This window comes from Netta rufina (assembly GCF_964035555.1).
Source record: "Netta rufina genome assembly, chromosome: 11".
Lineage (NCBI taxonomy): Eukaryota > Metazoa > Chordata > Aves > Anseriformes > Anatidae > Netta > Netta rufina.
In genome coordinates, this window is record NC_140134.1 from 15,052,491 (window position 1) to 15,073,104 (window position 20,614).

Consider the following 20,614-nt stretch of genomic DNA (forward strand, 5'->3'; position numbering starts at 1 on the left):
GGCCTCTGCTCTTTCTCCAAACTTATCTTTTCCTTTTCTGTCCTCTAAGTCAAAAGCTCTAGGCTCTTCTCCAGCAGGACCCGACGTAGTCTTAGACTCTTCTGCACTGGGGCTCCTCGCTGCCTTATGGCCTTGTCCTTCATCATCTGACTGCCTGAGATACTTCTGGGGAATTTAATCTGAGTGGTTTTAAACTCATTTGTGTGTGCTCTGCTGCTCAGCTCTCCATCTCCTCATTTGGACTAACAAAGTCTGGCTTTCTGGTTCAGGTCTGAGGAAAAGCCCTGACTTCAGCGTTCAGCTACTGGCAGGTGTGTGTGTTGGAGGTCTACACAAAGACCTTCTGCCTCCAAGTTTCCCTTGCTCCTGTTTTATGTTTGCTCTTGATAGAAACTGCTCTGAGCCCCAGGTGCTGACAAGAACATCCTGCAAAGGATTTGGATGTTGAACAGAAACCCCCCACGCTCTGGCTGGCTGCTTCCAGTGCAGATGTTGCAGGCTCCTGAAGAAAAGCATGAGCAACAAAAGCCAACTGCTCCTGTCACCCCTCGGAGAACTGACCTTATCCTGCAGCTGGCATCACCGTCTTGTCCCCTTCACTGGGCTGCAACACCTAACAGGGGCATTCGTGGGACTCGATCCAGCCTGCTCAACTCTCTTCAGCCTGCTCAGCTGCTCTTCCTTCTACTTACCTGTAGCTATTTCATACTCTGCTTCACTTCATCCAACCCTGAAAAAAGAGCAAGTGGAAGAAATATCCCCATTTTCCAGAACACAGAAGCCCAATCTACTTTAGCAGAAGTAGAGAGCTCATCTTACCTATTGCATTTATTCTTTGAATTGTAACCTTATGCTCAAGGAGTCAATCCTCAAACCTTTCTGCCATGAAGATGCCACAGAGATGAGTTTTTCCTGCTGTCTTGGAAAGTCTGGCATTATCCATTTGTATATCTTTAATCTGCTTACCAAAAATGTTTGTGGCAACACCTGCAATCAGTGTGGCTGCCCAGGCTCCAGCCCTGTGCAGGGAGGTGGTGCTGGCAGCAAAGATGTGGTGGTGATGGTACATCAGGCAGGGACTTTCCTGGTGGTGGGGATAAATTAGGAAGAGAAGTCCTTAAATCAAGCAGAGCATGGCTTTGTGCTGCTGACATTGACCAGCCGCCAGAGAGGCTGTTCTGGTGGAGGAAATACTGCCAGATACAGACATCAAGCAGTGATGCAGGACAGGGGCAGTGTTTTCTGATACACAACCATCTGCTTGCTCCTCTGACCTGAAGGCTTCTCCTTGGGACACTTTAATCCCAATGTCTGTAGGGGCGGCAAGCAGGGTTAGCCCACCTGGGGTGGATTTTGGAAGGGAGCCTGTGATGTGTCAGCTGTCAAGCACTGAACAAGCCAGGTGAGGAGAGGCTCTGAGCTGAATTCTCTTGGGTTTGGAGCAGCTCTAGCACAGCCCTCACTGCCTGGCAGCATTGTCCTAGCATCAGATGGGTGGTCTGTTCCTGTACAGCCAAAGTGATGGGGCTCAAAGTCCCTCAGCCTGGACCATAACTGCCCAAGATGTGCATTATCTCAGGGAGGATGTACACACGTGCTCCTGATGGTCTGTATTACCTCTGTCCCTTGTTCAAGCACTCATTGCTACCAGCACCCTCCTACTGTCCTTGTGGCATCCCTCAGCTCCCATGCACGCGATGGCTGTGTCTTCAGATATCAGTGCTTCTCCATGTCCAGGTGCTCTCATTGACCCCGCAGTGCTCTTAAACCTGATAGAGATGCCCTTGATAGAGAAAGGGGAGCTCTGTTCATCAGCCACCACTCCTCGTGCCTGGTACTTTGTCCCAGAAAGGCGAGAGAGAGGCACGGTACAGCACGGCAATCTCAGGCAGTGCTGGTGCCAGTGGTAACGATAGAGGTTTCAAGAGTGTTCTCCTAATGGTTCGTTGATGGCGTGAATTATGTTGTGGGTTGCTTTAAAATAGCTTGTGAGTGTACGTGCATGTTGGTACAGTTGTGGTACTGATTTCTTTTGGCCATCAGTTAAATGTTTATCTTGTTTTTAATGAGTTTGTTGTGGCTTATAATGCTTGGCTGCTGGGAAAGTTATCTGGAGGCTGGGGCACCTCTGTGCTGCTTGGGCCAGAGGGATGGGTCTGTGGTTTGCTGTGGTCCTGGCAGTGGGGTACCCCGAAAGGCACTGGGAGCAAACAGAATCTGCAGGATCTCATTGTGACTTTTTAATCTAACCAGAGTGGTTTTCAGGTTTATAATCTAGCTCAGAGGTGCATGGGGAAATCATCGTGGTCAGACAGGAGATGTCTTCTGGTTAGAAGACTGAAAGCTCTCATTCTCTGTTCATTGTCCACTTAAATTACATGTCTTGATTAAAGATAGCTGCTAATGTTTAGGAATTGGGGCAGGCTTGCACAAGAGCACACACAGCACTAAAGTTATTAGACAAAAAGTACAGCCCAGGATCCAGCAGGGAAGTTGTGTAACCATCAGGAGAGGGTAAAAAACAACAAACTTGAGTGCTGATTTTGGGCTAAACAGATCAAAATACTTTGTTCAATTCTGAAAACTGCTGGAAGACCCACATAATAAGATCATCTTCATTTAAGAAAAATGTAGAAATAGTCATTCTTTGTTGCAGGGTGTTTCAGGGGGAGTGGGATGTCTGCCAGCAGGGCTGGTGGCACGGGGGATGCTGACGCTGCATCGAGGTAGCGGTGGCACAAGTGGGTGCTGTTCTCACTTGCACCCTGGTGTGCTCCTGAAGGCCTGACCTTGAGCATCCCTGGTGCACCATGGTTTAGCATAAAGCACTAGCCTTGTTGAATTCGGCATGATTTACCGATGCGAGCCGACCACACTGAGAACTCAGCAAACCCGCTGCCACGTGGAGCTGACGCGAGATTTGTGTGCAAGTGTCTTGAGGTGAAAAGTACACTGAATTCACAGCGTGTAAGGATTGCTCCCGATGCCCTGGCTTGTCTCCCATTAAGGCAGGGTTTATTGCATAATCCATTTTCACATTCCTGCATGCTTGTTCCTAACCAGGCTGTGAGTTACCTAATGCTGAACCCTGTTTGAAACTGCTCTTCACGCCCTCTCTCCCTGCCCCTATCTGAACAGATCTGTTTAAGAGACAGAAATAGAGACTCAATGAGAGCATGAAAATGCCTGTATGTACCACATCACCGCTCGGACTGTCCTGCTGTCTGCAGCTAAGCGTAGTCCATACTGGGTGCAGTACCCCAGCCAGCGATGCTCTGCAGCTTGGCGTAGACTTTTCTCCTAGCTTGAGTTTGTGCTGATGGTGCAGCAGTTCTTCAGAGCAGTCATGCATCTGCAGAAATGTCACACCTTCCTTGCAGCCCTACTAACCTATTTTTCACAATGATTTGGAGCGCTGAGCCTAACGGCTAACACGTCTACTTATTTATATATATATTCTATGTGATATATGTTATATAATATATACATTTGGTCTTTTAAAAATATACCACTTTATAGCATTTTGGTACCTGCTCTTATATTGCTAATAGATTTTAAAAACTTTAACATTAACCTTCCCTGTCCTACCACTATATCTCCTTTTTCCCCTTTGCCAAAAAAAAGGGATTTATTTTACTCGTTTCCCTAAAAGCATCTCTTAAATTCAGGATGAACAGTCTCCCTGACTCCTGTAAGTGTGACTAGGAGAGAAGGCAGCTACGTCTCCTAAGTTTATATGGCAAATTTGCAATTAGAAGAAAACACTGGAACAAAATGACTTCAGCCCTGGTCTCCCTTCCCCCAGCCCTCCACCTCCCTTTTGTAGGATTAAGCTGAGCTAATCCTCAGATGAGCAAGATCTTTGGGAACGCAAAGAAGCGAAGTAAAACCAAGGGAGAAGAAAGAAAAATCCTTCACACTCACCACTAATAAGGAAATTACTGGCGTCCTACATTATGAATTGGATGAATTTTTAATGGTTAGAAATGCAGCTGATTTATAATGCATCCATCCTGGACTGCGGGGCCTGTCGCCAGCTAATAAATAAATGACAGGGCCTTTGTATTAAAAGTATCAGTCATTTTACATCTCTGCACTGTAATTGATGTGGAACGTTGAGCAGGGGGAAACGATGGCCACCATGTGGGTGACAAAGCAAAGGACCTGATGTCTCAAAACATACCTGAGGTCTCGATGCAGCAGAAGGCTGCAGCCCACTCTCCAAGCCTTCCCTTGGACCAGCCACAGCTTCTGCTCCACCCCATTGCTCGCAATCCAAAGCCAGAAAGACATAAAGAGCTTGGCAGAGGGCTCCACAATTTTGAAATCGTCATTTTAAGCCTAATTCTGGGCTGTGTTTAGTGTGCCATTCTCTAGAACAAATTTGCCCCCGGGCAGCATGAGAAGCTCCATTTGAGGCAGCTCCCCAAGGCTCCCTTTCTGCGTTGGAGGGAGATGGGATGCTTGGTGCCCTGCGTTCAGCACTTTGCTCGGGATGAGGGCTGTGGCACCGTCTGCTCTCTCGGTGCTACTAGCTACCCACACAGCGCAGAGACAGAGAGCAGCGTGAGACCATACGAATCCCACCACAAACGTTCACAGTGAGGGCAGTGTTAAAAATAAATCCTGGGCACATTCCAGAGGTGGGGTGGGACCGTCCTGTTCTCGTGCCAGATCCCAGCAGAGCCCAGATGTCAGGGGAACCTCACTGAGAGCAGAGCAGGGAGCTGAGCGTTTGGGAAGTGGGGTATATTTGAGAGGTGGGGTATATTTTCCCCTGTTCTTAAAGGAGAGAAGGAACCTGGCATCCTGCTCTTCCACTGCTTCCTGGAAAGATGCGTTTCTCCTTCCAGCCCAACAAGGGGCTGCCAAGAATCTTCATCTCCATTTTATGGGTGAGGAAAAGCAGCCGGGAAGATGTTGGTTTGCTCAAGGTCATGCTGGGTTGCTGACAGCCAGCAGCCAGCCCCACGTTCAGCCTGCTGGACCACGGCGTGTGTTTGAGACACCACCTGAGGTCCTTTCACAGCCAGGCTGGTGCCAAGTGAAGTCAGAAGTTTAGACGGACAAAATAGTTCTAGGAGCTATACATAGCAAGTCAACAAAATGTGGATTCCGAACTTTCCCTTCTCCTTTCCAGGTAGATAATCTCTTTCCGCTTTCATGGGGGGCACGCAACAGCCTAACAAGTTTTGCTTTCTCTGCCAACTAATTCTGAAAAGATCTTCCCTAGGAGACCTCCTAGGAGCTGTGCTGACCTCATTCCACCTAGGCATTGCCTCCTGGCCTGCTTGGTCAGAGTTTTGCTGGGCTGGGAACAAAAACAGTTATTTTTTACCTTGGCTTTAGTTTCTGGCTGATGAAGCTGAGCAGGGAGCCTGGGATACAAGCCTTGCTGCCTGAGGACAGCATCGCTCTCCAAGATACAGACTTTCATCTTGACCTGGAGGAAGGAAGTGCTTATTGGCTTATTTATTACATTTCCCCATAGTAGCGTAAATATTATATCCATGATAGATATGGATCTTATGAATAATATAGAGATTTGGACTAAGTAATTGCCGTGCTTTTTAATACTAAAGATACTCGGCATCAAGTACTATTAATGATCTGACTTGACATGGTCTCTGCAGAGGATGATTGCAAACCCCAGTTCCGTGAGAATTTGAGAAACTGGGGGAGAAATCCTAATGTGTTCATCCCCTCTGTTTCCTTTGGGACATTCCGGAAAGAGTATCCTGTCTGTCAGTTTATTTTTTTTCCTCAACTCTCCCTAGACCCTCCAAGGATGGGAAGGCTGAGTGAGTTCTGGGAAAACAAATCCCTTTCGCAGGCAGGCTGTATTGGGCTGTCAGAGGAGATGACTTCAGGAAGAAATGTAATACAAGGATTGTAGTAGCTCCTTGTGGTCACTGGATATTTCTGGAGGAGTAAAATGATTAGTTACGATGATATGTCTGAATTCGGGTGGACATAATGATATTCTCTGTCTCTCCCCATGAAAGCCTGGTCTCTTTTCTATAGCTTTATTCTGAAGCTCTTCTTTCCACCTGCTCTCTGAAACCCTTGCTCAGCCCTGCTGCTGTGTGCTATTAAACAGGTGGCTGCATTATTATGAAAAACCCTTTCTGAAGTCCACTCGTTAATGCTTTGGAACCTTTGGGGATTAATTTAAGACGTTAATAAGTATTAACACCTAATACTTCTTTGTAGCTACATCACTGCTGGGGGCACAATAGCGTGACAGCAATTGCGGGCTGTGATGTGGCTCATTTTGAGCATCACATCACCATTTGCAGGGACAAGTAGCCTGGCTGGCTGCTCCCTCCTGCTCCTGAGCTGCTGTTCCCTGCAGATGTGCTGGGTGCTGGTGCTATGGCTGCAGAGCTGGAAGGCCTCTTTGAATTAATGGAGCTGTCTGAGAAGGTTATGAATGCCTTTTCAATTTCTTTTCGCCCACCCACCAAACATAGCATCTCAAGCCTTGAATCAGGTTGTTAAGCTTTTTCGTTCCTCTCAAGCCAAATTTCTCTCTAAAGTCATATTGTTTCCTTCTTACACCATCACCCTTTAAACAACAAGGGGGACAGAGGAGACCTGAGGTCTCTCTACCTGCCCAGTGGCCCATGTTCTCACCTTGTCATTCCTGGGCAATAGGAGAAATCTTGCTGACCTCTGTGGGCTGTGTTGAGCAGGTAGTGCGGGCTCAGGTGTTGCTTTGACGAAGGAATGGTAGCTCATTAACACTCTGTGCCCTGCAGATAACTTTTATTGATCAACAGCTTCTTAATCAAAAACTCTATCACAGTTTACTTCGATCATTCTTTCCCATCTCGTCATCTCTGGAGAACCAGGCTGACTGAAGTTAAAGTGCTCGTTACGCAGTGGGGAAACCACTGCCACAAACTGGTATGTAAATCTCGGGTTTTAGGAAGCTTTGTGTCCTCCCTCCTGCACTTAGCAGTGTGACTATGAGTGCATATTCCTCCACTCAATGGGGAGGAACAGGCGCTGGGAGAATTGTGCTGAGCTGGGTTTGGACCTGCCTGGGTGGCAGTGCTTACCTCCCAGCTCGTGTAGAGCCCAAGTTCCACATCTAGATCTTCTCAGTCCTAGAGTAGCAGTGAATGCCACTGCTGCTACACCCAGTTATCCCACCCTGTCGAAGCAGCCTTATGGATTGGCCTCTGTTGGTGATGGTTTGGGGCATAAGGGCTTTCCTATGGGAGACTGAGAGCTCAGGACAGCACGTTTTGAGACACGTAAGCTGGGCAAGGGAGGCAGGAGGAGAGTTGGGTGCCAAGCCACGATGGCAAAGTCTGTGTAGCTGGACCACGTCTTCAGTTTTTATTTTCTGATGATCCATGTGCAATTTATATATAGATGCAGAAGTGGTGACCTAAAGCAAATGTAGGACGCTAAGTCCCTTATCGGAACAGACCTCAGCACTCCTGAAATCAGCACCTGGAGTATGTTGCTGCTGGCTGTTTTGCTGACAGAGTGGGGGCCATGGCTGGAAAGCTGCTCTGGGAGTAGAGGCTTTGCTCTTTTGGAAAGTCAGCTCTGTGGGGAGGGGAAGCAAGGGAGCTGTGCAGGAGGTGGCAAAACTCTTTGCCAGCATTTGCTGTGCTTCTAATGGCAAGCTCTGAGAAGTGGCAACCCAGCCTGAGCAAGGTGCACAGGGAGGTTTAGTGAGGGAAGCCTTGAGACAGGCGTGCTGCTTGTTCCTGCCCCTCCAAACTTATGTTCTGGTTTTGTTTGATGTCCTGATATGATTCATTTTCCTTTTGTCTTTTAATATTTGCAGCATAAAAACATTCTCCTTGATCCTATGCGCTATCACAGCTACGCATTCTGTGCTGGTTATGGTGTTGCAATGACCTAATTTGATTGTGGAGGGTCGTGTCCTGTATAATGTTGTCTCGTTTTCTCAGTAGTCAATACAAACTCAATCTTGTTTTCTTTGAAAAGAAAGGAAATGGGGGCAGGAGCTGAGCATCCCCAGCCAAGCTTATACCTGCAGCCCTCCTCTTGTTGCCTGGCTGTGAGATGGCGATGGCACGTGTAGTTCAGCCTGAATGGGACCTGCAGGCTTTTTTTTTTTTTTTTTTTTTTTTTTTTCCCTGCCAGTACTGAAGGGGAGAAAGGATGGAAGCTCCAGCAGGCAAAGGCCCCCATTTATAGATGCTGGCACCTCTGATATGCCTCGAGGAGTCATTATTCTAGCAGGCTGGACTCTCTCTTGATGGAGCTTATCTCCGGAGGGGAGGGTTAGCTGTGTCTCCCCGTGGGACCTGGGTGAGTGTTTAGATTTCTCATTTCACCTCCAATTAGCTGCTCGGTCCTTTGTACCTCTGTGTTCCACCTGCACGTGCCGCGCCTGCCTCCAAGACCTTTCACCTCTGTCATTTACGAGTAGCTCAGAGGGGAAAAAGGAGGGTCTGCTCTCAATTTGTGGTTCATTTGCATGCAAAAGAAGCGTGTCATTTCTGAAGTGGTGGCAGCAGCCTGGCTCTCCTGGCCCTGCTGGGCTCCTCCAGGGTGGCTGTGACAGCTCCATCAGGGCTGGGGCTGGGTGAGCAGTGTCAGGGCTTGCTCAGGAACTGGCAGTATTGTGGTGTTTTTGCAGGGCACTTTCAGGAGAAGTTGGTTTTGCAGCAGTTCATAAAGGAAGTGTCAGTCCAGTGTTTGATCTGTAGGGAAAAAAAAAAAAAAGAGGAAGAGAAATACCTACTTTCACAAAATGGAAATTGCAGCAAGTACTTTGCTCTTGGCTTGTGGACCACCTCTGCCAGCTGGGAGTGCTGGTGTGGCAGCTATTTTTTGTGGGTTTTGGACTTTCTTCCTTAGTTCTCAGGATAGTCTTCATTTGCATCCCTGCCTCTTCCTGTCCAGTTGGGCATTCACTGGGCTTTCAATTAAAAAGAGATTCACTGTAGTGACAGAGCAGGAGTCAGAGAGGCTTTGGCAGGCAAAACGGACTGTGATTTTGCAGCTTAAGATACAAGTGGAGTTGAACACTTGAGTCAACAGTTCTGTGCTCCTGGTGTGCCACCAAGCAGGCTCCCTTGGCTTGGGCCAAGGATTTAATGGTGGGAGGAGGTGAGGCTGCACAGAAGCAGAAGCATGGCAGTGACCTGTTTGGCTGGGGAAGGACCGTGAAACCTGTACTGTGCGCTCGAGGGTAGGGAGATGGGAACAGTCTGGGCACTGGCCACTCACATCATCCTCCTTGGCAGGATACCAGCTTTCCATGGACCAAGCATCTGGCAAAAGTTAATCAATGCCCATGATTTGTTTGCACTTCTGAAATATTTAATCAACGAATCAAACACAAAGTCTCTTTAAGAAGAGACTGGCACGCGGCAGCTGGCTGAGCGTTGCAATCAATGTATCCGCTGCGGAATGCTTCCTGGAGAAATATTACATCCTCTCTCATTTACTTGATGATCTTTAGGGTGAATCAATCAAAAGATGCTGCGCACAAATAGTTCAGCCTGCGATCCTGTGGGTGTCCATTAGAGAGGCATTTGCTCCATGTTAATGGACCCGCTGATTAACAAACAAACCATTGCTTTTTAAATAGTAAGCTGTTACCTGATGGCAATGGTTAGCACGGGTGTTCTGCTGCTCCACCTCTCCTACATGTAACTCATACTCTGTGCCAGCACCGGGAACTGCTGCAACAAAACCCAGGTCTGCACGACCAGGGAAAAAAACATTCCTATCTCCCAGGAGCAGGTATCGGAGGTGGATCTTCTCAGAGGGGTGGAAAGGACTGAGATGTTCCTTGGGCTCAGTGTGGGAATTCATCGCTGTGTCGTGGGCTCTGCATACACCAGCCTCGGCATCTGAAGGTCTCACTCCGACATCCCCAACAGGTCAGCAGATCCTGAGGGATCAGGCTTGGGTTTTCACCAGGCTGAGGCCCTGAAAGTTTTTATTTGTGTCTGTAAAGCCTCCAGCCTGTTGGAGCAATTGTACATACATTTCTTTTCCTTATGATGTAGACGTTTTCCAAGTCTCCACTTTCTCTGGGTGATAAATTTCCCATGTTGTAGCATTAGTTCTTGCTGTTCTGATGTTAGCGTGGCACATGAAAACTCAGCACGAGGACTGGCATTTTAAGCATTGGAAGATCAGGATGGTCTCCATTGCTCAGATGTCTTTATCCATTGGAAAGCCATGGCCATTACAGAGAAGCGATCATGCTGCAGGGCAGACTGGCACAAAAGGACACGGGTGGTCACTGTGGCTTGTGCTTAGCCTTGTGCTGGTATTTGCCAGCAGCTGCTCTTCTTCTGCAAAGTGTGTTTGAAACCTCAGTGCTCAGCCAGAGGCAGCAGGGGCATCTGCTCCCCCAGCCTGGTGGTGCAAAGGAGCTGTTGGTGGATCTGGCAGGCCATGCATTGCTTCAGCCCTTTGGTACAGAGGGGACTGGTCCCCTGTGGCTCTTGTTTAGCTCAGTCCCCTTATTGCTACGAGCCAACTCACCCAGAGCCGTCCTTCCCACAGTTGGTGGGAGTCAAGGCGAGGAGGCAGTTAGAGGATTAGGGCAGCAGAGTGAAAACCATTTGGCGTTTCTATCCTGATTCTTCTGGGTGCCTTTAATTAGCACGATTGCTCAGCACACAATTTTGCCATGTTCTTTAGCTCCCCTGGTTAGAATAATTATTCCCCCAGCTCCTTTTGTTCCGATTCCTGATCGCTTACAAAGTCTCCCGTTAAAAGCCATTAAACCCGTAATGTAAAGTGAGAGTAAATGCTCGGCAGCGCTGTGCTCTCAGCCCCACACGTGCGTGCTCGCAGCTCCGTGTTCCTCCACTCCCTGCCACGTGCTCCACGTACACACTACCCACGGGCCAGCCCACGCCTCCTGCACACGGCAGCTCCTGTTTCCTTCTGGCACCTTCTGGCAACTCTGGCTTTGAGGAGGACGTGTCCTGCAGGGATGATAGGCAGGACTTCTGCCTTCTGCATGACGAATAGTGGAGAAGAAGAAAGATCTTGGTACAGTACAGTACAGCTGTTTCCCTTTTTCTCAAGCGTGCAGTCCTCTGGTGGAAGGAAAACGAGGTTTGGGCAGTTAAATTCCCAGCGTTTTCCGTGTTGCACTGCCTCCCTGTCTGCAGGTCTGAGAGCTCAGCCCCTTCTCTGTCCCTTGTCTGTGCTGAGATGTGATCGGCACGTACCGTGTTACAAGTGGGACAGACACAAAGGCTCACACAGAGTGATACGGTGTGAAATGAGATTGGGCTGCAGTGCTCTAAATGCCTCGTACATTTAGGTGACTCAATGAGAGAGACTTAGCTTCAGTCCCAAAATGAAACTGGGTCAAAGACTGGTCTGGCAGTCAGGTAGTTTATTAAGCTTGGAGCTGACTGCCAGAGCAAAAAATTCACTGCTAGGCTGCTTGCTGGAAAAATCTTACAAGAAAGAAACCCTGGTCTTTCTCCCTCTGAATGGAAATGTCTCATTTGCAGACACTGTGTATTTGGGGTTTGGCCTTCATTTGCTGCCCTGCAGTGATGTACAGGACCTTCCTGCTCTGCACAGCTCCTTGGCTGCTGCAGGGGGGAGTGAGGGTCTTCTGGCACAGCAGCCACCAGGAGCTCCCCTGGGTGGGCAGTTTGGGGGCTCCCCACCCACCTCATCTCATTGCTGGCAGCAATGAAAAGGGTCTTTTTTTTTTTCTTTTTTTTTTTTTTTTTTTTTTCAGACCTTCTCTTGCAAAATATGCTGAGTTCTGTGTGTGTTTTGTGGGAGTGGTGCCTTTTCTCCTCTCCTGCAGAATGAAGTCCACCACAAATATCAGCCACTTTTTCAGTTGGTGCTACCAAAATTGTTCCCTAGGAGCAGCACAATCCTAGCACCAGCCTTGTTCCTCTGCTTGCTGTCCTCTTCATCTGGTGAAAGCTCAGTCCTGGGACTGCCCTGGGCTGAGTGTTTGAGAGCTTCCCATGTGTTGGCAGGTACCAAAACCTGGTCTTGAAGGAAACTATGGAGTCAGGATCTCCCCTCTCAAAAGCTTAATAACACTCTTCTAAGATATTTTGGTGCAACTTGTTTTAAGAACCATCTAGTGGGGCAATTATGAAGGAAAGAAGAGTTGTGGTGGTAGCACTCATTTCCAGAACAATCAGAAGAGTAGGAGAGCCAGAGAAACATAGATGAAGGACTACAATATCAGACAACCCTGGATCCAAACAGCCGAAAAAATCAACAAAACCTCATTCCTCGAGGCTCCCTGCTGCACTCACAGTGCTTTTTTGCCCTCAGCTCATCCTCTTCCATTTACAACTCCTCTGTAGCGCTCTGTGCCTCCTTGCCTGCTGAGATCTTGAGCGCTCCTCAGTTTCCATCCCTGATTTGCAAACTCTATTAAATCTTCTTTCCCGAAGGAAGCTTCTCCTGACACGTCAGGCTCTTGGGCTTGTACTGCTCCTGGGCTTCCTGGAAGGCAGCTCTGGCCTTTCCAGATGAAGTCAGGTATTGCTGGAGCAGATGGCAGACTAAAGAGACCTGAGCGAGCGAGAATTTATTCTGGCCCTTGATCAGCTCCTCTGCCAGCCTCATCTTCACCGAGGAGCAGGAGAGCATTGTCGGAACTGTCTGGTCCCAGCTGCAGCCTGCAGAGCTCTGTGCTTTCCTACCCACCGTATGCATCTCCTTTGGTGTCTGCGCTCACGTCCTGACCATCTGGCTTTTCCAAGCTCTCCTATCCCCTTCCAGGCACCAGGTCTCTTGGACAGGATGGGACGCAGGAGCTGGGGCTGTTCCCTGCGCAGTGCTCACACCCTGGCATCGATTCCCCTGGGGACCTCGGACACACTTCATTCCCATCCCGTGCCACACTTCTGCCATCTGCGTAATGAATACAACAGCTCCTGTCTCCCAAGGGAACGAGCAAGGCGTAACAAATTAATGTTTATGAAGCTCTCCCCGGCTGAAAAGAAGTTTGTAACGAGGCTGTTGCTGCTCTAACTTAGGGGCTTCCTTTGCGGGTTGGCTCTTTGATGTGGCGATCTGCGGTACCGGTGGATCGGCTGTACAGTAATTGGAATTAATCAGCAATTACAGAGCACGAGCCCGACCAGGTTCTTTCTTGGTGGATGTTCATTGCTGAGCAGAGTAGTTGGTGGTTTCAATAGCTCCGTGTAAAACGCTCAGGGTAACTGCTGCTATCTGAAGCGGCTGGGGAACAGAGGGACGCGAATACCTGTCAGGCAAAGTGGAAATGAGAAGCTCTTGCAAAACGGTGCACAGCTCTTAAATCAGCAGCACTCCGAGGGCCAAAAAGAAAGAAAAAAAAAGAATGTATTTGAAAACCAAAGCGATATGAAAATAAGGTATTACGTGTTGGGATGGGATCTTTGATGCTGGGTCCTGTGGGATTTGTGGAGTTCAGAGGCGGAGGAAGTGCATGACTATGAGAAATGGGGATTTTAGGGAGATTCTATTGATGCTCAAGTTGGTGAGAAGTATAGAGGGGAAGGCTCTGTGACGTACTGGTGCAAGCACAGAGAGGGACAGGGGCAGAATAACCAGATAGCACCCAGGATGTAAGCTACCACCAAGCTCTCAGGCACCTGGAAACTTTCCTGCAGCTTGCTCTCATGGCTGGCATGAAAACCTCAAGAGTTTTGCCATGCAGGGCTGTGGGTGTCATGATGGACAAAATAAGGCATCCTCTTTGCTCAGAAACCTTCACTGACCCTGTGCAATTTATCTGAGGTGAGAGTAACCTCTGTATGTTATGGTGGAACTTGCTGGGTGCCCAGCCCGTCCCCTGTCCCTGGTCCTCTTATAAATAATTCCACATACTCTGGCTTCAATCTAATGAAAACAAAACCGAGGAGGCCCAACTGATCTGGCTGCTTTCCATCATGCAGTGGGCCTCTGAGTGGCTTTAAATAGCTGCACCTCTGTGCAGTCTAGGGGAAAGCATTGGCTGTGCATCTGGACAGGGAGGGTAGCTTCAGCTCAAATCACAGGGCATCTCAGATGCTGCAGCAGGCTTAAAAATAGCCCTTTTATTTTGCACTTTGTCTTAAATAGACATTTTATATTTTTCTTCCTTTTTGTATTTATTTTATTTTATATTTTTAAATTTTATACCCTGGTAAGCACTTTGGGGCTTTTCCTAAGGGGAATTGTTGGGGAATCTTGGAGCTCTGCCTTCTGAGCTATCAGGCTACATCGTTTAGTATCTTGGAACTCCTCCATCCATGAAGGAGTTCCAGAGAAAACAAACTTGTGATCCCAGCTAATATAGAAATGGCTCACATTAATGGCAGCAACAGCAGAAATGCTACGGATGCTGGAATTCCTCCGACCAAGGGTTTAATGAGTCTTACACAGTCCTACAGAGTTTATTGCATGGAAAGCCATGAGCACTGCCCTTTTCTCAAGGAACATTGTTCAGCTCTTGGGTGTCTGCAGTATTGTCCTATCCCTTCCTGCACTATAGGTAAGCATAAGAGAAACTTGTGTGGAAATAGGATCTTTTGGATCCACTTGCTTCTGCTGTTTCTCTTGTTCTTAGCCCATCTCTTCCCTTTCATGTCCTCAAAAACATACACAGTGCCTCAATCCTCTGCTCGTGATTTTGGGTTGAGGTTGATGAAGGTGCCACAAACCATAGCTAGAGCTCCATCTTGCACATCCCCAAGCGGTCTCCAGTGGTGTGAGATCTCACTGACTAAAGTGGGAGACTAAGCTGTGAGGTTAAGCATTGGAAAATGAACAACAATACAAAGTGAGCTGCTCTGGAGGGGGATAAGGACCCTGTTTCTATGAAAATGAACAACCATAAGCACATCTGTAGCTCTGAGAACCTCTCTGTGAACCTTATGAGAGTTGTCGTCTACTTGAAGGTCTGCTTGAGGTCTGCGTATTGGTGTGAAATTCATCTGTGTGCTAAAATGTCTTGCAGTTCTTCGCTGTGGTCAACAGTGATGAGCTGGTGTAAGTGAGAGGAGGGCCAGGCTGTTTGATGGTAGAGGAGATGATGTGCTTGTCTGCAGCTGAGAGCACTGGGGAAAACCTCGTAGTGTGCCTCTGCTGGGCTGCTGTGACCTGCTTTGTCGTGGAAAGCAAATCCTCAGGCTGGACTGCTTCTCGCCCTGTTATATGTTGGGGGAGAGAAAGAGAAAGGATTTTGTATCAGAGCCCTGCAGATGAACCCATCCATGGCAGGAAAACTGGAGTGCTGTGTTGCTTTCCCCTTAGGTATAGATATATCGGTCCTGGCTTTCACTAGATGGATGGTTGTTTCATTTGCTCTGGATGTGGTCCAGGCTTGATGGTTTTCATGCCTCCTCTGATGCTATTCATACTTCATATCTGTGCATAGACAAAGATAATGTACGCTGGTGTTGGAGTCTCCTGTTGCTTTTCCTTTATATCTCAAATTGTGCTGTAACATAGAAGAGACATCAAAGCTCTGTCACCCTGTCTGGATAGCAGTGTTGTGTTTGGCCAGCTTGTTGCCCCTAATTTGCTATTTTTAATTAATCCATTCTTGCCAGGCATTGTATGACATTCCGTTACTTTTCTCATCCATTCTCACAGCAATTTATGCTGCTTTTTTTTTTTTTCTAAGAGCAGTTTCCACCCATGGATTTCAAAACTGGGCTGCCCCACTCCTGCCGCCGTGGTGGATGGGGCTGCCGTGGGTTGTGCATCGTTTCTGCGTCATTCTCTTGCCTTCTGCACGCCCCATTCCCTGATGCTCTTATCATCTGGCCTGGAACAATCTCAGGCAAATGTTTGAACAGTTGCAATTTTACTGGAAAGCAAACAGTGATGGCGAGGTGAAATTTTCTCTCTTGTCTCCTTAGTCTTGCTGTAAGTCAGTGCAGGCAGGGTGTTCCTTGCAAGGTGCTGTCCATAGCACCTTGGATTGGGTGTGTGCATGGGGTGGAGTGTCTGAGACTCACCAGTCAGGGTGTTGAGAAACTCAAGACGGCTCTGGAGGACTAAGTGGATGGCCAGGGTTGAAGACAAAAACTGATTGCATGGTTTGGTTGCCTTCAATCTTCTCGTCCTTTCATTGCCACATCCCCCAGCCTGCTTAGAGAAATGCCCCTTGTGCTCTTTCCATCTCAAGCTGTTAGAGCTGCACAGCAAATCTGAGCTCATTCCTCCTCCCCTGTTCTCCAATGCTCTCCATACATTTACTCCACTCCCATACCATGACTATTAGGAAAGACAGACAGCATTAAGTTTTAATATAAAATGCGGTCTCCCTAGAACAGGGACAAGCACAAAGTTTAATCTGTCAGACCCTTCCCAATTTTGTAGGTATTTGGAGTACTTTTGCTTTGAATCTACAGTGGTTTTCTATTTTTTATTTTTGTCAGTTTTTTTTTTCCCTTTGGTTGTTTTGTTTGGTGATTTTTTTTTTTTAATTTTTATTTTTTTTAACCTCCTCACTATTTTCAGGGTTTATATATAGGAGTTTCCCTCCAAATCGACAACCAATATCAAAGATAATATATTTTTCTCCCAGTTTTCAACTGGCACTGACAAATGTGAAACTTCACAAAAAGAATTATTTTTAAGATTTCCCCAACCTTCCAAAAAGGTGAATGCTTTTTTTGTTGTTGTTATTTTGGGGGGAGGGAGAAAAGGGCAAAACAAACAAACAAAAAAAGCCCATTCTTTAAGAATTTTCCAAGCTACTTTTTTATGATCTAAATGCTTTGATAGTGGAAAGATTACATCTGTCATTGTAGAATCCAAACTCTGAACCTATTGAGATTCACCCATTCTAACCCTGGACATCTCAGTGAACATCATCCATCTCACATCTGATAATGAAATGTAGCAAGAGCCTTGTTGGTTTCTGCTCCATACAAGAGAATGGGGGTGAAGGTAGCAGTACAATATGGGAGATAGCAGTGAGGAAAGAGGAATGATCAGTCAGGCAAGAAGCATGTTTGTTTTTTCAGATACTTTGGGAACTTTAATAAATCAGGAGAGAATGCCAAAATGACCGATGCTTCACTATTTTCCCAAGTCATCAGTATGTGCATTCAGCCCCCTATCTTCAGAAATAGAGGCTATCCTCCTGCCACATTCCTCATGGTCCCTCACTACTCAGCATGTCGGTTATAGGATAACCTCTACCCCAGTCCCACCCTGCAAACACCCTGCCCTAACAGAGGTCCCTGCAGCTGGGATTCCAAGCTTAGTGTTGACAACCAAGAGCGAAGCCCTTGGCATTCCCAGCCTTAAGTCTTGCTGATCTTTCACACGTCCCTTTGCCGAGGCTGTGTGTCCCCAGTGGGTTTTTAGGTCTGTTGCACGTGGTCCAGCAGAAGTGGAATTGCCTTAATTTAGCAGAGCTTAGAAATGCAAAGAAAATAAAGCAGACAGGAGTGCTCCTCTGAGATACTTGATATTGTTGAGTATAGGCTTTCCCAGCTATCCTTTGGCGACCATAAAGTATATTTATATTATGAAAAACAAAACAGGATAAATAGTGACGTTCAGGGATGCCATGTTTATTTGTCTCCCAGTGGCTCTGATAAGAAATGGACTAGTTTACATACACTTTTCAAAGCATCAGCACTTTAAACTCTGCTTTGGCTCTGAGAGTTGAGCTAGGCTCTTTCTCACTACCAGTGATATTTCAGCACTTGGAATTTGCCTATGAATCTTGTTCATGACACATGAACTGAAGCTGAGCCTGTCTTACTCTCCCCTGTGGATTAGTCCATCAGGGCCACTGAGAATAACAGATAGTTTTCCCCAAACAAATTTAAGCAGTTCCAAACCAAGCAAACAGCTTTTGTCTGCATCCTCAGGTTCATCAAAAGAGGTATGTGTCAATGAGCTGATGGAACAAGATAGTACAGGAATGAAAGAGAAATGGAAGAGTAATAGAAATATTAAGAAAAAAAAATCTGGTTTAGATTAATTTTCCATTCCTAGGCTAGTGGAAGGCACTTTTCCTATTGCAATCAATTCACAAGGACATCCAGGCTGCTTCGTGCTGCCCTACTAATGCCAGACTGGGGCTGACTTACCTGATCTGTTAAGAATCCTGTGACAATGTGAGGAACAGGAACTTTTCCAGATTTTAGAGCAGTCACGTAGCTAAGGAATCCCATTAATTTTGTTGGAAAAGCCCTTTGGGCCCATAAAAATTTGGGACAGATTAGAGCAATACCATGACTGCTGCCATGTGTGCCTTGGGCCTGGCATCTCAATGGATTTGCATTGAGGATTTTGAAAACTGGTGTAAAAACTGGTTATGTTTTACACGCCTGCCCTGAGCCAAGAGCTACCTCACTGCAGCTTTAACAGCTACCTTCAGTGACATCTGCCTGTTCCTGCCATGTCTCATCCCATTCCACTGGGATGGCCTCAGTTGTAGAAACACTAATACAAATGGGTGTCTGAAGAAGTAATGTAAAACTGATGAGCTGACACCCGAAGACAAACATGAATCTTTTCTGCAAGAAACTTGCAGGATTTAACACAAAAATGGGATGAACTTAGCAAAGGAGGATTCCCTCCTGGGGTCCTATCCAGGGTTCCACAGCAGGTTTGCTCGCTCCAGCCCAGAGAACTATTCTCTCACAAGTCCTGAATATTTGCATATAACTTCAGCAAATAACGTTCATCTTCAATAGTAAAGAACATCTAATGATTTCTATACTAATATAGACTTTCTATACTAATATATGTTTTCTAAAAACACGCTAGTAGTAGGTGTCCCTGGTCATAACATCCCAACACAGGAGCGTTATGAAGAGATGGTTATTACTGTCCTTGAAAGCATTGTCTTTGCTCACGAAGTTTGCTGTGGCTGAAGGAAGGTGGATGCATGTGTTCTCTGCTCCACTTATTTTTCCTCTTCATCTGGACAGTATTTTTGGAAAATATTATACCTTCAAATTAGTTCTAAAGATGTGAGGTTGTCCAAGAAGAAGATGCCTCCAGCTTGCCAGGTTTCAGGGTAGATGGGACAGCTGAGGCTAGCTAAGGAAGTCTCATGGGTTATGAGAGTCAGTTCTCCCCAGCCTCGTAATAGTACTCTTTTGCTTCAGAAATGTTAAGCCAGACTAAATAAATAATTAGAGAAGTGTAAGATATAAGAAGGATCCTCTGCTTTCCTCACTCCCTGCCTAGAAGGAAGGGTGGACTAGGTAGGAACTAGGACTTTTCCACCCTTGGTTAGTGGGAACCTCTAGCAGAGAGTTGTTCCCAGTTCTCCATCCAGACTGCTTGCATGCCCCTTATCCTCAGAGCACTCGTGCCTGCATGCACCAGGTGAAGTGATTGCCTGGTCCTGGTGGAAAGAGAGAGCGAGATAGCCCTGCCCAGAGAAGGCATTTTGGCTTTAATTTAGCTGCAGCCGTTTGCTGGTTATTCATTTGGTTCTTTTTTAATAATTACATGTGTGTCAATATCTCTCTCTTTTTTTCTAGTTTTGCTCTTTTTTGTTTTTTCGTTTACTTTATTTTGCTTTTTTCTTTTTTCTGTTTTTTTTCCCCCTTTAGGTTTCAGAGAAATTATGTTGAATCCAATAAGCCTCCCTGGACATTCCAAACCTCTTAACCAAGGCATTTATGTTGAGGATGTCAGTGTTTATTTCAGCAAAGGACGTCATGGCTTTTAAAAACTCCTTAAAAGTCCCTGTTCTGATGTCAAGTTTATAGGCTGTGCCCTCAAAATGGTGGGAAGCAGTAAGCGTGGTCTGTATGGATTGAGGTCTCCTCCTAATAGGACTCCACAGCCCTGCCTGTACACACGTTAAAGCCAACTGAAACTGTGGTTTTCTGTCACCAGATAACAGGGCTGTTCTTTCCTCCAATGGTCGCTGTGTTCGTTAAATATTCCTGCAAGGCACAACAGCAGCAATGAGAGCAAATAAAGAAAATTAAACTCAATTGAAAGGAGTCATCCTAATAACACAGTAAATAATTGTACTTTTGCTTTAAAATAAAACACAAAACAAAACCAACCAAGCCAACCAAACTGACATCTTTAGTCATGTCCTCCTCCCTGCTTGGAGTTTTCCTTGTAAGCTTGTGTCTTCGCAACACCCAGTGAATGCCGCCATCACCTCTTACTGTGGCACCGCGATGGGAGGTCTCCCAGAGCGAGCTGAGGCGGGAGCCTGGAAGAAACTAAAGCAGAATGAAGACTTTTGGTAAGAGAAAAGGCAGCCCCGCTCCCAGTTCTTGCACAGAAAATAATGTTGGAAGGAATAATAACGGAAAGAAAATCTTGCTTCTCTGATGGGAAGAGGATGTGGTTATTTTTGAAGTGCACATATTCTAGGAGGCTTTTTTTTTTGTCTGTCTGTCTGTCTGTGTGTTAGAGCAACTCGTTGGATCTGACTATATCATTGTCGTGCTCTGGTCTCTCCCTGCTGCTTGAATGATGAGCTTTATCTGAGGAGGTGCCTGGACTTCCCGCATGGATGGAGAATCCATAGCGCAGGAGGGTCTGTGTCCTTGACAGGACTAGGGCAGTAAGCAAAGTGGAAAAGCATATCAGGCGCACGCAGGTCCCAGTTGCTGGGCCTTTTCCAGCCCCATTTAGCTCTCCCCTGTATTTCCACCCAAGTAGAGATTAATTGTAACCCAGTCACGTT

General features: G+C 46.8%; 1 protein-coding gene across 4 annotated transcripts in view; it reads left to right on the plus strand.

The window, feature by feature from the left end:
• NTRK3 (neurotrophic receptor tyrosine kinase 3) overlaps window positions 1–20,614 on the plus strand; it is a gene marked incomplete at both ends in the record, with an annotated part of 190,721 nt that overhangs the window by 104,229 nt on the left and 65,878 nt on the right. The window contains one exon of one of the 4 annotated variants that reach the window (XM_084293286.1): window positions 19,515–19,633. The exons of the other annotated variants lie outside the window; for them this stretch is intronic. Coding sequence (XP_084149412.1) covers window positions 19,515–19,633 — 119 coding nt within the window. Of the gene's footprint in view, window positions 1–19,514; window positions 19,634–20,614 lie in introns of those variants that run through there. 4 annotated transcript variants of the gene reach the window in all.